Genomic DNA, 18,801 nt, shown 5'->3' with positions numbered 1-18,801 from the left:
CCTCCAGACCACAACAAAAGCATAAGCAGTAGACATGATTTGGGCATACATAGAAGTGAAGCACGAGCAAGGCCCAGACATCACCAGCCTGTACCTAGTCAATACAGGAAGTGGTGGGTCATGGGTCAGAGGTAAGAGGGCATGATCTAGCGGTGGGGAGAGGGGAAAACCTATTCTACAGTTCCTGTTCAGGCTCTTTTGGGAGAAATGTCCTACTAGGATGACATACTGCCCAAAAGAAGTAAGGATGAGTTGGAACCACTAGATGCATGCCATGAGGGATGGAGAGAGAAAGCACGCACACTAAAGTAGGTAAGAATGTCATGGCAAACAAACAAACAAAATAGTCCTCTTTGTCTGGTGATATGGAGTGGCACAGCCAGTTCAGGTAAGTGATACTGGCTGGGCAACTGACTAACTAGTGATGGTCGGCAATGACACCCACACTAGACAAAGGTAGTTAAAGGCTAAAATAGTAAAAGTCAGCCGCGGTAGGCATTATATAAGGGACCCTTGCCGTGCACAGTTGGGGGAGGATGAACAAGGTAATAGTAACCTCTAGGAGAGAATCACAACAAAGAAGCAAGCCCTGAAAAGGAAAGAAAAGAAAAGAAGAATTAGAAAGAACAAAAAAAAAAAAAAAATAGAGAGCATAGAATGGTAGACATGCACCAAATAGGTTGATCCCCTCTCTCCTTTTAAAGCCCTGTTCTCTGCTAAAGGCAAAAAAAGATTCTTCTAAGCATAGGTTATTTAGCCCCGTTCCCTCAAAGCAATTAATCTCTTTTGAGGGAGATTATTTGCATTAAGGAAATGGTTCCATTCTTGGTTCCAGCCTTGTAATATAGTTTGGGCATGGTAGACTGATATTCCCCTCTTTGATTCAACAAACCCATTACTATTTACTACTCATTCCCCATTTATTTCTGCGGTTTTATATACGGGTGTCTTTTGTCACTCCCCTTTATTTATTCTGTCTAAATAGTGAACGCATTTCCTTTATTATCTTTATTATATCTAACTGCCATAACTTTCCCATAGCAGTTTCGCCTATTATGGGTATGTGATTAAAGCTTGACAAACGAGGAATAGTTTGTGCACAAGCCGGACCAAGGTGGGTTGCAATTGGACCGATCTCAACTCTCCAATTCAGAACATTTGGGCCTAGTATAGCAGGAGGCAGTTCAATCCAATATCACAAAAAGGCCCACGCATAGAAATTCGTACGGAGGTTTCTTCCCTCTCATCTATATATATATATATGTACCTATGTTCTCATTGTAAGATATAAATAAAAAAGGAAAAATACTAAGATACAAAAAAAAATATAGAGAGCGAAGAGAGAGATATATTAGCATTAGAAATGATATAATACGGTGGATGACCACGAAAGAAAATAAGCAATTAAGATATAATTTTACTCTAATATTTCTTTGCCTTGTCTTTATATTTTCTTTATTTTATAACAAAATAAATAAATAAATAAATTTGACAATGAATTTTGATTTCCATTTTGTCAACTGCAAGTCGGCAAGTCTGCATTGATAGAGGCATCGATGGGACAACGCAGCCATTTGAATATGGTTGAGTTGCTCGTTGGGTCCCCATTCTTTGTTTGAGTCCAGTTTTGGGATGAATCTTTGTTTTACCATGCTATCGTTGTTGCTCTTGCTCATCTGAGCAGTCTTCATCTCTGTCTTGCTATTTTCTTTTCTATGCAAATGGTTTAATATTATTATTATTATTATTGTTTTTATATTTTAACTCTTCGATTACCCTTTATCGTAGTAAGAAAGGTAAGATCAAGAGTATTTGAAAAGTTAAAAAATAAAATAATAAAAACATTTGAAAAAACTTAAAAAAAAAAATTAAACTTCAATAATTTTTTAGAAATTATCCAATGATTAGCAATAAATGTAAGAATATATATATATATATACACACACACTCTTCAGTGTGGACCTTAATCCATGGTAGACTATTATTAAAGCAAATGTCCTTAAATTTGACTATATTGCAAGTTATAGAACATACAGTCAATCATTCGTAGATTCTAATTATAAATAATAAAAATAAAAATCCTCTCCTTCCTTTTTAAGAATTCAAATTTAGGAGTCATGATTACAACTTATGATTTGAGATCAACCCTTGTTTTGAATGTGTCATAATGATCTTTAGAAATATTTATAGATCAACCCTTGTTTCAAACTATCATTTAAAAAAAAAAAAACCCTCGAGTTTTGAATGTTTCATAATCATTTTTAGAAATATTTATAACTACATGTAATGATCCTTTGAGTACTAAAGATTAGGCCAATATGAAAAGAGTGTCCAAGGGGTGAGGATTATAAACTTCTCAACTTCTCTATCACTAATTAACGTGAGACTCTATTAAGGTCCTACATATGTAGTTTCTCACACATCCAACTCATGACATACATAACATCCACCAACAAGTAACACATTACTTTAATACTACTTATAACACCTTAGGTCTTTAGAGTGTAAAGAGAAGTTCTATATTCACAATATTTTTACAACAAATTCTAGATAGTAAGTTATTATTGGTTTTAAATTGAACTAATTACTAAAATTACTTTACTACCCATTAATAACAACTAATAACAATTTACCACTTAAAATTTATTATAAAAAATGTTAGGAGAATCGCATTTTTTAAAGTCCAAATGTGTTGCTTAACTCAAGGGAGGTGTAATGTCCAAGAATGATAAACTTCTTACTTCTTAACCTCTTTGTCATGACGTGGGTGTTTCATGGCCAAATCCTTTACCTTTTCTTTATAATAATATATATTTTTTAAATTCACTAGACCCACAACCCGAATCACCAAAACGGGTCATGCCACAGAGACCACCAATTCCCAATTCCCAATTTTTCATTTTAATTATAATTTATTTTTTATTTTTCAACCGCCTTTCTTTACCTTACCCTCTATGTTTTTTTTTTGGGTGCTTCATTATCATCGTATAATTTCATATCCACTGTGAAAAAAGGGTCCCTATAAAAACCCTAAATTCAATCACCCAGACTCTCTCTCTTTAATAGAAATTCAATTAGAGGATAAAGATAGAAAAGGGTGCTCTTATTCTTATCATAATTGTATCAAGTTCTGTTCTTTTAGCACCCCCATATAGAAAAAAAATAAAAAGATTTGGTTTTTGGGGAGCTCATGAATTCAACTGCACAGGTCAGTGTAAATTTACAACTTTTGAAGCTAAAGTTGTTGTCTTTCGCTCTATCTTAGGCTTTTGCTTTCTGGGTCTTTCTTATTTTTCTTATTTATTTATTTATTTATTTGGCTGGAAATGTATTTGATTCTGTTTGGTGGCCTAGAAAATTGTGGAAAAAAGGAAAGGAAATTGAATTTAAAATGTTACATTCTGGGTTTTTTTTTTTTGGTTTCCCTTCTTTTCTATAAGGAAATGAAAAACTTAGCTTTTCTTCTGTTAATAATTGGGGATGCATAATTCTCACGCCATTTTTTGTGTCAATCCTTGTTGGGTATTGGAGAGAGTGTGTGTTGTTGTTTCCTAGTAAAAGATAGCCATGTTATGGGTTTTTTTGACCGAAAGTTTAGATTTTGTTTACAGATTTTGGAATATTTGGTTTTCAATATTCTTTGGTTTTGAGTTTATATAGATGGGTGATTGTGAATTTTACTTCTGTAGAACTTGCTTGTATTATATTATTGTAAAATTGTGAACTTTTTGTATTATGTTATGGGGATTTTACTTGGCTTATTATCTTCTGTCTTTGGATAAATTTCGTGTTAATTTTGTCATTTTTTTTTTGGTTGAATAGGCCCTGTTAAGTAAATGATTGGGTGGTTAAGGGTGAGACAATGGTGTTGGTAACCCATCAAATGCAGGTAATGTAAGAAAGCGTTGATCACTTTATCTATATGCTTGTCTGATGTTTGAAAAACAGAGTTATTTGAGGTTAAAAGACACAATAGTTAGCGACAATCAACGTGTAACCTGCATTTATTTACATGGGTTTCATATGTCTACATGTATAGAAATCTTCTACTCTTAATAATAAGTTTTGGTTATGGGAAAGAACCAGTTTAAGAAGTCCAAGAATGCAATTGTTCTATTCAAAAGAATGGTAGATGTTGGGCTAAATGACAATGTTAATGTTCAGCATTTAGAAAAAACTTCCTCAATAAATTGATTTTTGTGCGATACATCTGAAATTCAAGTTTACATGAAAAAAGAAAATACTTATCAAAACATGAAAGAAGATAATCTATTTATTCACTTCATAAATGTTTCAAGCCTGACTATGTTTCTTGCCCCCATACTAGTTTTATTAAAATACTGAGCCACTTAATCCATATGTCATTAACATGTTGCCTTGTTCTTTTCTTAGTTTTAAATTCTTGTACTGGTTGCAATGCAAGGAAGCATCTAAATAAGCATAACCTGGTAGAGAAATGAGTCAGCTAATGGATGGTGTCAATGTTTTTTACATGGATTAAACAACATGAACATAGATAAGTTAACAATCATGTGCAAGAACTCTGCTCATATATGTGCTTGCAATATTTTCCATATGAGCCAAGGAGCATGAGTTTCAGTCAGCCATGTCAATTATTTGAGACTCTTAAATAGACTCCTAACTTTTGATCTATACGTCCATGTGATGTTAGTTAAAATCCATGAAAGTTTTTGACATGTTATCTTGCATAAACATGCAATGTACTATTGCTGTGTGATAGTTTCTAGTTATTGTAAAATGTTCTCATCTTGTTTTCACTAATTCCTAGATTCATATTTTGACTTATAAATATTTCTCAAAAAAAAAAAAAGACTTATAAATATTTTGAAATCTGAAAATTTTAATCTGTTTTATGCATTTCAGAATTCATATTCAACATTTCCCCTGAGGCCAATATCATGGAGCAAAGGGATGATGTTGAAGCATTATGCAGCCACACTTCAGATGGTTGGGAAAGCAGATAGGTGTTGCCTATTAAAGTACAATATTCGTTTAAGGTGAGAATTTTCCTTCTTAAGTGTGTCCTACTGCCAATATACCATTTAAAACTAGGAGAATTGAAAATATGACTTGTATGTTTGATGGTTTAAGGAGTCTGCCTCCTCAAGTTGTTAATGTTTTATGTTTTCATGTTTATTAGTTATTGGATTTACAGTTGTGGATTTTCAGTTAATCGATTGGATAATGGTTCACAACACAAATACATCTTTCTCTTATATATCTTCATTCTGCCTCTCCTTTTTGTGTAACTAATTGGTAGGCCTGCGTATCAGACTCAGACTTCACGCAGATTTATCAATCATAATAATAAAAAAAAATGTTGAAGTAAGAAACCAAAAAAAATTCAACTTATTTGGTAGGCATTAAAATCATGAAATATACCTAGGATGAAAATTGGACAAGCTTTAATGAATTTTTTTGCATATGGTTTTGTTTGTCTGTGGTCAAACTCTTTTATTTGGGTTGAAAGTGGTATTGTTCTTTAAAAAACTCATTTGTGTTATTTCAAAAGCCATTCACTGTGTTATTGCCCATGAGACATGATCCTTTATTTTTCTTAATGTTTGGGGTTCACTAGGTGATGTGCAGGAGAGTGGTGGGTGTGCTTTTTGGATGGAGGGATCATTTTAGTAATCATGCTAATTTGCTTGGAACATAGCCCCATTTTGTCTAGTGTAGTTATGGAGGGAGAGGAATAATCACGCATTTAATGGTGTGGAGATTCCAGTTGTGGTTGAAATCTTCATTGTTGAGATCTTTGTTTGAGTAATCTTGTACTCTCCAAAGAAGCGATGAGCATTCTATTGTAGATTTTATAGGCTCTCCTTTTAGATTGGAATTCTTTAAGAGAGTTTTATGTATACATCTTGTGTACATTAGCCTTTCCTCCTGAATAAAATGATTGCTTCAAAAAGAATATAAATGTTAAAACATATGAAATAAATTTAAGAGAGGGGGTGAGGGTGGGGGGTGATTGCTTCTTCCATGATCTGGTGATAGGGATAATTTTGTTCTGAACTTCTGTATCTGCATATTACAGTGATTCTTTGTACATTTCTATGCTTTTGAGTTACACAGGTGTAGTTTTTCAGATTAAAATTATCTATAATTTTTAATAATTTGGTATACTGACGTTTGTGGGTGGTATTCTAACAATTTTTCTTTCTCATACTTTGGAAGTAATATGTTTATGTGTGTGTGTGTATTATTTTAGAAATAGCCTGAGTTTTGAAGATACAGTGAGAGCCATGCCTGATCTCAAGTTATTATTTTTTAGAACTTTACTAGACTGGTTGTCAGCTTTGAGGAGTCATTCTTTATTTTCAGTTGTTGATCTGCTAGCTTTATCTAACTTTTGTAATTGATTGTTTTGTCCTCGTATACTTCCTGTATACTTGGGTGACTCTTTTTTGTTATCAATAAAACTATTACTTATCAAAAATATATATAAATCTTTCTTCATTTTATAGCCGTTAAAATTTTTCACCGTCATTTATTAGATGTAATTCTTCTTACACTTTTTTCCACAGTGTAGGGGCTTCTCGCATTCGTGGAACAAAACTTAAGTCTTTGAGAATTTCAGCTTTCAAAGGCAGTGCCCAAAATGGTGAATCAGCAGGCAGAGTAAATGGATCAAAAGTACCAAAGAATTCAGTTAAACTAAAAGAGAGTGAGGATACCATAACAGAATCTCCAAAGGCGAATGACATTCCACTTTCTTATGCCTCTGAAGCGAATCAAAGCATTGCATCATCCCCTGCCATTCATAAGCTATTCAAGAAATGGTTGACAATGTTGCGCACACAATCACCAAGTCAAGTAGAGGATGGAATTTTGGGAGAAGAGCTACCTCCAACAGAGATATCAGAGACTCACCATGGGACTGAGAAGAAGGAAAGAGGTGAGATTCTAAAGGCGGTTTGGTGCCACTTTCTGGGTCTGGATGCAACAATAAAGATACCCTTACTAATATTGTAAGTATATTGGTTTTTGTCCATCAATCTCTCTTCTGTTGATATGCTTGACTTGAGATATCCTTATCCATTACGGATTATGTCTTAAGATGGATTTGTGCGTGGGTGTGGAATGTGGGTGCATGTTTAACTGTCAATTTGTCTGTTTTCCTATGATTTTCTACCAATTTTACTTTTCTGGTAGTTATACTAAAAGCAAGTTGTGTGTAGTGTTGATAGAATGTAGGCCATATATGTTATACTAAGGATAAGATAAAGAAAAATAAAAAGAAATCAGGCACAATTAGGCACTGTTTATACCTACTTTATAATGAACGGAACATTAGTCAAGGTCTCCTAAGTCCAACACATTCTCTCTTTTTTAGCTCAGTGAAAATTATTGCTGCCCCTGTAACTTTGATTGAATTAGTGCTTCCTTCTTGTTCCATTGGAGTCGCCTGCAATATATGGAGCCTAGGATACATGCTATATTAATGGAAAATTGCATTAATGCATAGTATAGCTTATTACTGAATGTCACTGGTATAAAATTAACCAATTCAAATTGAAAATTTTGACTGCAATATTTTTTTGAATTGGGAAAAAGGTGGATGAAATTAATTATAATCATAAGGGACGACTTCTAACTTGCAGTTCTATTGGTAATCTTGATCGTTAACTTGAGCACAACCATCTGCAGTGTCATATAGTGCAGTCTTTTGGCATTATACAGTGACTCGAGGCATCTCTTGAATGCACTTCATATTGTATCGCATAGTTCTGATAAATTGAAATGCATGAAAACGCAATAATGCTATACACATTTCTGCTGCTTCTAATTTCTCTGTTTAATTTGCAGCATCCCTTTGTACCTGGTGGTTAATTTTATTTATGGAGCTGAAGTTTCAAAGGAGTTGACTCCTTTGTGGGTTTTTGGGCCCCTTATTATAGCTGCCTACATCAAGATGTTCCGCTGGTTGTGCGCTCTCTATGTCTTCAGCTTCAAGCAGACTGTCAAAGTAATTAAAAACCTACCCACTTACTACATGGTGGCCTATAGCTATGTTGCACGTGGGAAGCTTACAGAAGACGTCCATTCTCGATTCTGGCAACCTGTAGTGAACATAAAGAACCTAGACTACAAAGAGCTATCAAGAAAAAGGTTGAAAGAATTGCAAGAGTGGATGATGGAGAAATACCTTGATTATGTGGAATCAATATGGCCATATTACTGTCAGACAATTAGGTTCCTAAAGAGAGCTAATCTCATTTAGATGTTGGAATTATGATTGAGTAAATTTTTGGGTGAGGAAAACTGGCTCAAATTAGAGTTGATTCTGAATATGTTTCAATAGAGGGTTGAGATTTTTGTAGTTGGCCAACCCCATTTTAGACTGGGTTCTTCTGGGTGTCTCTCGCTGGCCGTGTATCTGAGCAGAAAGAGTTGTTCGATTCCTGTAATTTTTTTTAGGGTGGTGCTTGTATTCTTGGATGAGATCCCTATTAATGTATTTCCTTTTTTGTATTCACTACCTGCGAATGTACTCTTGAGGTTCCATAATGAGATGGAAAGTGCTTTCAAACTCTAGTACTGTACTGTCATTAATGTTTCATTTTATTCCTGCCCTATTTTGCTGTGATGTTGGGGACATGGGGATCATTTTCCACTTGCCTTTGGTTTCTACATTGTCTGTTGAGATGAACAAGAACTTGCTCTTTGGTTTTGAGTGAAGTTATAAATGCAGAGCGAATGGCTAGGGTCTTTAGTTTTCCCCTTAAATGCACAGCGAATCACGTTTTTGCCAAGTGTATGTTTTTTCCCTCTGCTATTATTGAGCAAAACCATGGTTCCTTCATCTGTGCAGCATTTCTTCAATTGCTCTCTGTCAGAATCAGCAGATTTCTATATCCCATCTCAACTGCTTTCTTCAAAATTTCTATGAGTGCTAGGATTATTGGCTGGAGCTTTGCTGCTAACTACTATGCTATAGCATCCTACAAATAATTATTTTCCATTTCTGTTTTCTTGCATCAAAAGCTATTCCTCTTGGAGAGGTCAAGAGAAAAGGGAGGAAATGGGTAATAAATAACTAATGGTTTCTAGCACCTCTAGTGTCTGCACATTGAGAGGTTATTATGTATTAGCAAAAAATAAAAAAATTGAGAGGTTATTATGTCCTTCTGGTGGAGTCTTTTCTCTTTTCGAGAAAATCTACCCTACATCTAGTGCATGTATCCTCTCTCTCATATGGGAACGAACCTTAGCCTTTATGTTATTGTGTAGCAGCTAGTTAGCATATATAACATCCCTATCATATAGGGTGAAAAAAAATGCTTTTGAGGGTAAAAATGATAAGGAATATTATTGACATAACAGTTTTTGCAATAATTTTCACAATACCCAAGTCAGCATTTTTTTTATTGGTTTTTATTGACATCACTTTATTATCTACTGTTAGCAACTTGCCATATCGGTAGTTATGAAATATTTGTGAAAATATAACTTACCACCCTGTCAGTTGTGAAACATTTTGCAAATATAACTTGCTATCACATTTGTAAATATTGTATCGAGGAAGAATAACAGTGGAGTTGGGCTTGGAATGGACCTAGGCCTAAAAGGATAAACCCATCATCAAGCCCAAAACCCCTAAAACCCTATTATTCTGCATCCATAAACCCACACACCCAGACTCAATTCACTCTCTCACCCAGAGAAGAAACCAGCTCTTCCTCCTCACAGTCACAACTCCACCAACATACAAAAATGGCGACCCTTTTGCCCGAAACCTCTAAAAAAATCTTCACCCCAGAAAACCTCCGCGCCGCCGCTAAGCAATCCCAGCGCTGCCTCGTCGTTCCGGTTCGTCTCCGCCGAGCCATCAAAAAATATCTCCGAGGTAGCTACTACCCATTTACTCATTTCCCAAATGCTTCTCTGAATTTTTTTCATGATATGCATACTTATATGTATGTATGTATTAGTGTTTGATTTTTTTGGAGGTGGGTTTGGTTTTTGGAGTTAGAAATATGTATGTTTGATTCTTTGATTGTTTAAGCATTTCATTTTTGGAGGTGGGTTTTGGGTTGTGATTTTAGTTAAATGATTAAATTTATCATTTCTTAATAGCTTAAATTTAAGACTGCAAATGAATCAAGTTGTTTATGAATAGCTTGAACTCGGCTTGGGAAAAAGGCTTGCTTATGTTCGTTTCCATGTGTTGGATCCCATTTATTGAGGAGGAGTATTAGAATTATGATTAAATGATTAAATTCACCATTTATTAATAGCTTAAGCATTTGGGACAAGTGGTAGTTAATCAGATATGTATCGTTGGACTCTTTGTTTGTATAAAAATTTGATTTATGGAAGTGGGTTTAGGGTACAGATATGTGTGCTTCTTTGTATGTGTAGTTATATATTTTTGGAGGTGGGTTTGGGTTATAGATAGGGATGTATGATTCATTTTATGTATAAGCATTTCATTTTTGGAGGTGGGTTTGGGTTTACATGTATGCATGCATGTATGCATGCATGTATGTATGTGTGTATGTATGTATGCTTCTTTCTATGTATAAGCATTTGATTTTTGGAGTGTTTTTGGGGTTACAGATATGTATGTATGTATGTATGTATGTATGCTTCTTTCTATATATAAGCATTTGATTTTTGGAGGTGGGGGATTGGGGTTACAGAGCTTGAGGAGCCGCACATGAAGAGGAAGGTGCTGAGGCTATCACAGTCTCTGAACACAATCAAGGATGTGAATGCGCAGATGGTGATGACAACGTCGAGGGAGCTGGTGGAGGATCCGTTGAAAACAGTAGAGCATTCGAAGCAGCGGTGGAAGATTAAGAGCTCCTATGGTGACATCGGTTTCAAGTATATGGAGGATGAGAGTGCCGCTTATGTTGCATCTCGGATGCCTGCTGTGTTCTCTGCATGTTACCGAGTTCTCAAGGAGGTAGTATAGAAATAGAAGTGAAAAAGCAGAAATTGAATGGGTGTTTTTTGTGTGTGGAATTTTTTTTTTTTTTTTTTTTTTTTTTTTTTTTTTTTTTTTCTGTTTGCTTGCCAAAATTTGAGACTTAGATGAAGTGCTGAGCTTAACTGAGTCTGAGAGTTGAATTAGGCTTAACTGGGTGAAGGATTTTAGTGCCCTTGAGTTAAAATATTTTTTTCCCTGTATGTGTTCTTAGAAAGCAAATGAAGCTTTTGGGATTTGAAAATTTGAATTATTGTTTCATTATAATTTTTGTATATTTTGGGTGTTTAGGTTCGTAGAAGGCTACCAGGTTTCTCTCCAGCTAGAGTGTTGGATTTTGGTGCTGGCACGGGTTCGGCTTTCTGGTGAAAGGCTCATTTTAATATCTCCCAATATAGTCACCTGCATACTAAAATGCATGTTGGTTTATTGTTATCTCTTAGTAGCTGCATTTGCGTCAATGTGAACAAAATTTTGTAGGGCCCTGCAAGAAGTGTGGCCACATTCCTTGGAGAAAGTCAATTTAGTAGAGCCATCCCAGTCAATGCAGCGTGCTGGCCGGAGCCTTATACAAGGTAACTGACAGTTTTCTCTTTTCAAGTAGTTGATCTTTCTGTGAGATTGTTGTATTATTAAAATTCCAAAGAGCAGTTGGAAATTAGAGGAAAAATTACTATTGTTTGAAGGGACCATATAGTAACTCTTTGTTATGTATTTCGGCTGGGTGCTAAATTGTATTGGTTCCGCTGTGTGGGTTTGGAGTCTTGGATTTGGAAGTCATGCAAAATTAGTGTTCATGTAGAGAATAACCTTATAAAACAATAGCTTATGACTTAATCATGAATTAACTTAGGTCAATGAAATTTACTGGGTATGATTTGCACCAGGTGTGTGATATGATGCTTATATGCATGCTATAACAAGTTTAATTTGTGTAAAACCTTGTGCACAGTGAACTTTTTTATAGATCCTAATATCATTTTGCAACTATCATATGTCATAATATTATTAAAACTTTAAAAATGGAATCTAAAGTGGTACCAGAACCCATAGATCTTCATTCTGCAAGAATATTCTAATACTGCTGCATTCTTTTAGAAGTATCATTGTGATGTGGCCTAACCTCTATTTCCATTGATTAATTATTATTCCAAAGTATCTCCACTAATGCTTCCTTCTAAATCTAAATACATGAGGTATGGCTACAAATAATGCTTAAGCATTCCTGTTAAGAAATGGGGGGATAGACTTTGATTAACCTATTAATTTTTATTTTTAGGAGCAATTTACATTTAGACTTCATTTGACATGCTATCATTGTGTGCATTGAAATTATGTTGCCTCATTGACATTTTTTTATGAAATGTTTAGTATGTTTGCAGTATCAATAGGTTTTTCTATGTGACTATCCCCTGGTTCCCCTCCCCACTCCCTCTTTTCCCGTACAAATTTAAAAGGGGTTGAAGTCATATGATCAAAACAAAATTCTAATATTTATATGTTACAATTGTTTTAGGTATGAAGAATCTGCCACTTATTCATAGTTATGATAGCATTCAGGCACTTACTAAAAGCATCAGTAAGTCAGAGAGAAGACATGACCTTGTGATTGCTGTAAGTTGCATTCTTCTTGGTCTCTTCCTAAAACATTTTCCCAAAAGTTATTTGAGCCTTGGCATGAATGTAGGAAATATCGTGTTTCTATTTGATATATTATTTTTTTAAACCACTGCACCTAAGGAATCTTTCATCAAATGTGTATTATTATTTTTATTTGGTTTTATTTAGCCCATTTATACAATACAAATGAGACTTCCATTACTATTTTTGATTTATAAGAGAGCATACAAATATTTATTTGAAAATCCGGATTTGTGGCCTCTTCCTGGTACTAATTGATGTTTATTGTCTGTTGTCTATGGGGTGAAGTCCTACGTGCTTGGAGAGATACCATCTTTGAAGGACAGAATCACTATAGTACGCCAGCTTTGGGATCTTACACAGGATGTTCTGGTATGATACCTGCTTATGGAATGTTTCGTGTTTTGTCGCATTCATGCATGGAATTGAGAAATCTTACATTATTGGTTGTGTTAATTGATTTTATAGTTATACACTTTTCAGCATTCAAGTTTTCTCCATTGATTTTTTTTTTTTTTTTGAAATCCAAATGTGGAGTAGGTTTTGGTTGAACCTGGAACACCTCATGGATTTAATGTAATATCTCAAATGCGATCTCATATATTATGGATGGAGAAAAGGGTAAGTTGTTCATTCTTCAGGACAATATTTTAGTTACGGTACTGATTCAATATTTGTTGCAGGACTCCTGTGTTTCTGATTAACTACTGTGCTTTATTAACCCTTCTCATGTATAGTGCCATATTCATGACTTCTTAGAAACTCCGTAAATCTAAAGCTGCAATCAATACAACTTCAAAGGACTTGGTGGTGGCTCAAAAAAGTGGTGCATTCATAGTTGCCCCTGTGAGTATTACAGTCATATCCCCCTCTTTTTTTTCTTTTTCTTTTTTTTGGTCTTTCCAATTCTCTTTTTCTCACATATGGTTCTCTTGATGCAGTGCCCTCATGATGGACAATGTCCACTGACAAGAACTAGTAAATACTGTCATTTTGTCCAACGCTTGGAGAGGACATCATCACAACGTGCATACAAGGTTCCTCCCTTAATCCATATCCTACTCTGTCTACCCCATGTGGCTACTGTTCCTTTGCTTAGTTAACCATTTGGTATATCATCTGTAAGTAGGCCAATCTGCTACATGTTGATATGCGTGCCATGGATTTAAAACTTGAACTGTGAAAAGAATAAAAAAAAGGAGTTCATGGTTTTGAAGTCAGACCAGCATAAATAATTAAAGAACATGGAAAAATTACAAGTTTCATTGAAAAAATGAATGAATTTTTTTTATTTGAAAAGTATTTCAAGTTTCATATTAAAAGAATGAAGATGCTATAATTTTTCCTTCATAAATAAGCGTGAGGTTTTAACAAGAAGTATTACAAGTCCCACATTAAAAAAATAAAGGAAATTTTATACCTTTTCCTTTATAAATAGCACCCTCCTTCAAGTATGTGGAGTGTTGAATTCATGGGCTAATCTTTTTGGGGCATAGCATTCTTAAGTTAACTGAAAAGTTAGTTCATTTATTCTTAGTTTAATAAGAATGATGATAATAATATAATGCTTGTGATGCATTTTTTTGTTTCTGGGGTTTTCCAGGTTTCACCATTTTTGAATAAAATTTAAATTGCCCTTTTTTTGGACTGTATCAGCGTAGACACTGGTTACTAGTTAACCTGGTCTGATCAGCCTGTCAAGTCTGGGTATGAAAACATGATGCATGCAATGTCATATTTGTTTGACAGATGTTCCAAGCATGTTTCAAGAGTTTCTTGTGAAGTGGGTGTTAGATCCTTGTGTTTAAATGATTTATCATGGGTGTCAATACCTAGGTTGAACCGACACGGCATTTTTGCCAACGTACCGGTGTCCGACACGTGTCGGACACCGGTACCGGTACAACTCGCCGGACTCCGGTGTCCGAGCGGTATCGTTTTTTTTTTTTTTTTTTTTTTTTTTTTTTTTTTTTTTTTTTTTTTTTTTCGCTTCTCCGACACCGCCCCGACGCGGTAGACACGCTAGCAGTGGGAGAAAAAAAAAAAAAAAACAGAAACCCACAGCCCAGAAACCCACCGGTGTCCAAGTTCCCTCTGCCCGCTGCCCTCTGTCCCTCGCCGGAGCTACATCAGACCGATCGGCGAGCTCCCTTTGTTCCTTCCGATCTCTCTCTCTCTCGGCGTGGACAGATCTGATCTTCTCTTCTTCTTCTCTCTGTTTCGCGATTTTGTTTTTCTTTCATCTACTGACCCTTCACTTGGTGTACTGGCGTGCTATGTTTTTAGTTATAACATCAAAACTTTTTTTTTTTTTTTTTTAAATCCCACTCACTGTTATACATATATATATATATATATATATATGTATTTTTTTTTTTCCTTCTCTACTCAACTTTGTCTTATAAATTATAATGTTTATTATGAATTTAGTGATTTTTATTTTTGTGTGTCTTGCTTATTTCATTTTATGTTTTTAGTTTGATATTAAATGTAGTCTATTTAAACTTTTGGTTTGTACTCTAAACATTTTATGTGTATTATTGTACTATTTTGGGTGTTAGTTTACTTATCTGTAATTAGTACATAATTTAAATTCTAGATATAAACATATTTTATGTCTAAAAATATTTAAAAATGTGCCAAATATAAAATTTAATTAATTATTTAATTGCCGTGTCCACGCCGTGTCGTGTCCTTATTTTTCAAAAATTGCCGTATCGCCGTATCCGTGTCCGTGTCCGTGTCCGTGTCCGTGTCCGTGCATCATAGGTCAATACAAGTCCTAACCCTGCAGGTTACTTTTGTAATGTAGTGCCCTTAAAAAAAATGTGTCAAAGAACCATACAAATTGTGTTGTTCTCTTCTTATTTGGAAGTTGTTTGGCACTTTTATTCCTATGATTCTTCTAGTTCTGAGAATATATATATATATATATATATATATATATATATATATATAGTATGTATATAAGTAAATTGAAAGCATTTAGGAAATTTATGCCATCACTATTACCATCTCTCTAATCAATGGCATTTTTGTAGCGTGCCAAGGGGGAACCGCCATTACGTGGCTTTGAGGATGAGAAATTTTCTTTTGTTGCTTTTAGACGAGGACAAAGACCAAGGTGAGTATTTGAAGAGCTGCTTTCAAAGAGATGGGGCTGTTTATTCATTAATTTTCTTAGTCATCAACAGCTCAATTCTAAAATAGTAAAGCTTACTTTATATTTTTGTTTAAAAAAATTACTGAAGATTTGATGGTATTTTTGAAGTCCATCAGAATGAAAAATGATTCTTTTACATATTTATTCTTAATTAGTTAAGTGACTTTTCATCATGCGTTCTTCCTAGTTTCTATCACTCTATGATGAGTATATTTGTCAAAACTGCCCAAATATGATTTCTAAAATTATTTTTAATTCTTTAATTTAATTTTTTATATTTCCATCACCTTGCAGCTCCTTATGTAAATATTTTACATGACTGTTTAATTTAATCAGTGAACCCTGGCCCCTTGATGGCATGGAATTTGAGACATTGAAGGAACAACATGCAAAAAGAAATCCGGAAGATCTTGAAATTGACTATGGTACATCTGAATACTCTCAACGCATGTTTTTGCTATAATCTGATTCCTAGCATGCATGTGCTAATCAGCTTGCATTCTAGTGCGATCTGGGAATTTTTGAACTTCATTTTTGGTCTTTCTGAAGTTTTCTCTTTTGACCTGGATAGAGGACTTAATCAAGTTACAGCAAGAAGCTGATAATATTCCATACGAAGAAGTGGATCCAGCTACCTATGATTCTGATGTAATGGATACTGATGCTGCTGACCAGAATGACGAAGATGAGGAGGAAGAAGAAACAACCTCTGCTGATCTTGGGGGTGGTTGGGGCCGGATTATTTTTTCACCTGTTCGACGGGGCAGGCATGTCACGATGGACGTTTGTCGATCAACCAATCAAGATGGCTCAGAGGGTTCGTTTGAGCGTGTGGTCGTCACTCAAAGTAAGAATCCTACATTACACCATCAGGCCAAAAGATCTCTTTGGGGTGACTTGTGGCCCTTCTGAGATAAATTCTTTGATGTATCTTGCCCTTGTAATACTAATGAAAATGTAAACCACGAGTGTTATATTCATATTTAACAGTCATTTTGTATATGGTTCTAGACGACGACAAGGTTAGATTAGATGGATGCATACAATATAACAAATGTTCAATGTGCAAAAATGAGTGAATTCTATTAATTTGGTAAGCTACAGAAGTCAGGTTTGTTTTATCTATTTCTCAAAATATTTTTGCTTTTGGTTTCAATGACAAGTTTGCCTGGTCGTTTTTATACAAAGTGGTGTTTATAAAATCTTTAAGAATATTTGGATTGTTCAGGCCTTTGTAATAATCATCAATCAAATGGTCCTCTTGCATAAAAGCTGTCTAAAGCTCACTATGACCACAGTCACTATATCAGAGGTGTTCATAGCCTTTCAGCTGATTATTATGTTCTTGTGGTATCAAAGCCAGGGAAAAATGGGTATTTGTCCCTAATTTTTAAACTATGCAATAAAATACCCCTGTTTTGAAATTACTTAGCAAAATACTTCTGTTTTTGAAACTCGATTTTAACAAAATCGAGTTTTGTGTAAAATTTGATATCTTCAAAATCGAATTTTGTGTATATTTTTAAGTCACTCCACATTAGTGATGTCTAGTTCTACTTAAATTTTCAAAAAAATTTAAGTGATTGAACTTACCTAGAACTCAATTTTCTAAAAAGTGAGTTATATTGAAACTCTATTTTTAGAAATCGAGTTTCAGAACAGAGATACAGTATTTCATAACAAAACAGGAACATTATGCTAGATATCAAAGCAGGACTAGCATGGCTTTTGTCATACACTAGCACACATCTTAATATGCTGGACTTGTGACCCCTTTTTCAGTACACGGTAACCTCTTCAGGCATAAAGTACTAGGAGGGTTTAGGAGGGAAAATGTTTGAGTTACAAGGTTAGTATCATGTTGTAATTACCTTTAAAAAAAAAAAAAGAATTGGCAAAAGACATTTTCCTATTTGTTCACCATTGTTATAGGAGTAATGTTAAGGATCACAATTTTTACCATAATTTTGTCACAACTTGTCAACTTTTACACCATCACTCACAACTTGCCTAATTATTTTGTTTTGCACAAATATGAGGTTTGGTTTTTGTGTTTTGGATTTAAAACCATTTATTAGGGGTACCCAAAAAAAAAAAAAAATATATATATATATATTACCTCACTAAAAAATTATTTTATTTAATTTACATATACATTTTTACAGTATACTTTAGAACATTGTATTGGCCAAAAATTAATATTTAATTTAGTATAAATGTTGTATTTTCTATTTTACACATTTACTTTTAAAAAAAATTATTAAAATATGTATTTGTAAAATTTTAAAGCACCAAGTGCTTGTTTAGTAGAAAAATGACTACATTTTAGTCAATCAAGTTCAAAATTCACTCACATTTGGTCATGCAAACTTGTATAAAAATATGTGATTGTTACAATAATCATGTAAATTTACACTGTGTTGATATTGTATTTTGTCCGGTTTTAAATTTCGATAAAAGTTTGTGGGTTCTTTCTTTTGACAGTACCCAGGTCCAAGTAGAAATAGAGATTCTGGGCCTTATGCTTGTGGTTTGGTGGACTGAGCTTGGTTCACCGCAGTTGTTTGGGGTTAATTATGAACCAAGTTATGCACAAAACATAATTCCTATAACACATACACATTTATACATATAAAATATATACATATTTATGATAAGAAACAGTAAGGAATGAATAAATAAATAAATAAGACGTTAGGAATCCTCAGAATGATAAATAATATTTCAATATTTTTTTAGAGTTTTAGTACATTGGGTCCTTTCTCCATTGAGATATGTCACAAGGTCCAAATAAGTTCAAAAGTCACATATTTAGATAGCTCTTTGTAGGCTTTTAAGGCTTATGAGATTTGAATCCCTTTGAATCCCTTTGAATCCAAGTGTATCTTCTAGTACTTGTCTCAGGATCCTTCATAGTGTTTTCCCTCTTTTCTCCTTTTTTGAATTCTAAAGAAAATTTTCAAAGCATCTTGTTGCTTTAATTCTCTATTGTTGACTAGTTTTTGTTGGTGGCTTCACCCCCTTTTATAGTACATTT

General features: G+C 34.2%; 2 protein-coding genes across 4 annotated transcripts; both read left to right on the top strand.

Moving 5' to 3' along the window:
- Nucleotides 1-2,898: 2,898 nt before the first annotated feature.
- LOC142631920 (uncharacterized) lies at nucleotides 2,899-8,562 on the top strand. 3 transcript variants are annotated; one of them, XM_075806277.1, is made up of 5 exons: nucleotides 2,899-3,208; nucleotides 3,823-3,889; nucleotides 4,885-5,018; nucleotides 6,552-6,922; nucleotides 7,834-8,562. In XM_075806277.1, exons 2-5 carry the CDS (start codon nucleotides 3,863-3,865, stop codon nucleotides 7,890-7,892), a joined length of 591 nt encoding a protein of 196 aa, XP_075662392.1. In that variant the 5' UTR covers nucleotides 2,899-3,208; nucleotides 3,823-3,862; the 3' UTR covers nucleotides 7,893-8,562. The 3 variants fall into 3 exon arrangements, with proteins under 3 accessions (XP_075662392.1, XP_075662390.1, XP_075662391.1); XM_075806275.1 differs by having other exon boundaries at nucleotides 2,933-3,208; nucleotides 6,552-6,995; XM_075806276.1 differs by lacking the exon at nucleotides 3,823-3,889 and having other exon boundaries at nucleotides 3,044-3,208; nucleotides 6,552-6,995.
- Nucleotides 8,563-9,652: 1,090 nt separating this feature from the next.
- On the top strand, nucleotides 9,653-16,887 carry LOC142630721 (rsm22-cox11 tandem protein 2, mitochondrial-like). The gene is made up of 12 exons (XM_075804754.1): nucleotides 9,653-9,874; nucleotides 10,671-10,939; nucleotides 11,252-11,325; nucleotides 11,441-11,535; nucleotides 12,477-12,574; nucleotides 12,890-12,973; nucleotides 13,142-13,222; nucleotides 13,361-13,447; nucleotides 13,543-13,638; nucleotides 15,643-15,725; nucleotides 16,101-16,189; nucleotides 16,336-16,887. Exons 1-12 carry the CDS (start codon nucleotides 9,742-9,744, stop codon nucleotides 16,674-16,676), a joined length of 1,530 nt encoding a protein of 509 aa, XP_075660869.1. The 5' UTR covers nucleotides 9,653-9,741; the 3' UTR covers nucleotides 16,677-16,887.
- Nucleotides 16,888-18,801: the final 1,914 nt, after the last annotated feature.

The sequence above is a fragment of the Castanea sativa genome, chromosome 4 (assembly GCF_040712315.1).
Source record: "Castanea sativa cultivar Marrone di Chiusa Pesio chromosome 4, ASM4071231v1".
In the NCBI taxonomy this organism is placed as follows: domain Eukaryota; kingdom Viridiplantae; phylum Streptophyta; class Magnoliopsida; order Fagales; family Fagaceae; genus Castanea; species Castanea sativa.
Note: the sequence above shows the minus strand (reverse complement) of the source record. Positions and strands in the feature narration are given on the sequence as shown.

Excerpts from the sequence above, each read along its gene's own strand:
- LOC142631920 (XM_075806275.1), top strand. The coding sequence starts at position 3,863 with ATGGTGTTGGTAACCCATCAAATGCAG. Across the intron at positions 5,019-6,551 it reads AAGTACAATATTCGTTTAAG|TGTAGGGGCTTCTCGCATTC; the intron begins GTGAGAATTTTC and ends TTTTTTCCACAG. Across the intron at positions 6,996-7,833 it reads AAGATACCCTTACTAATATT|CATCCCTTTGTACCTGGTGG; the intron begins GTAAGTATATTG and ends TTTAATTTGCAG.
- LOC142630721 (XM_075804754.1), top strand. The coding sequence starts at position 9,742 with ATGGCGACCCTTTTGCCCGAAACCTCTAAAAAAATCTTCACCCCAGAA. Across the intron at positions 10,940-11,251 it reads GTTACCGAGTTCTCAAGGAG|GTTCGTAGAAGGCTACCAGG; the intron begins GTAGTATAGAAA and ends TTGGGTGTTTAG. Across the intron at positions 13,448-13,542 it reads GTGCATTCATAGTTGCCCCT|TGCCCTCATGATGGACAATG; the intron begins GTGAGTATTACA and ends CTCTTGATGCAG.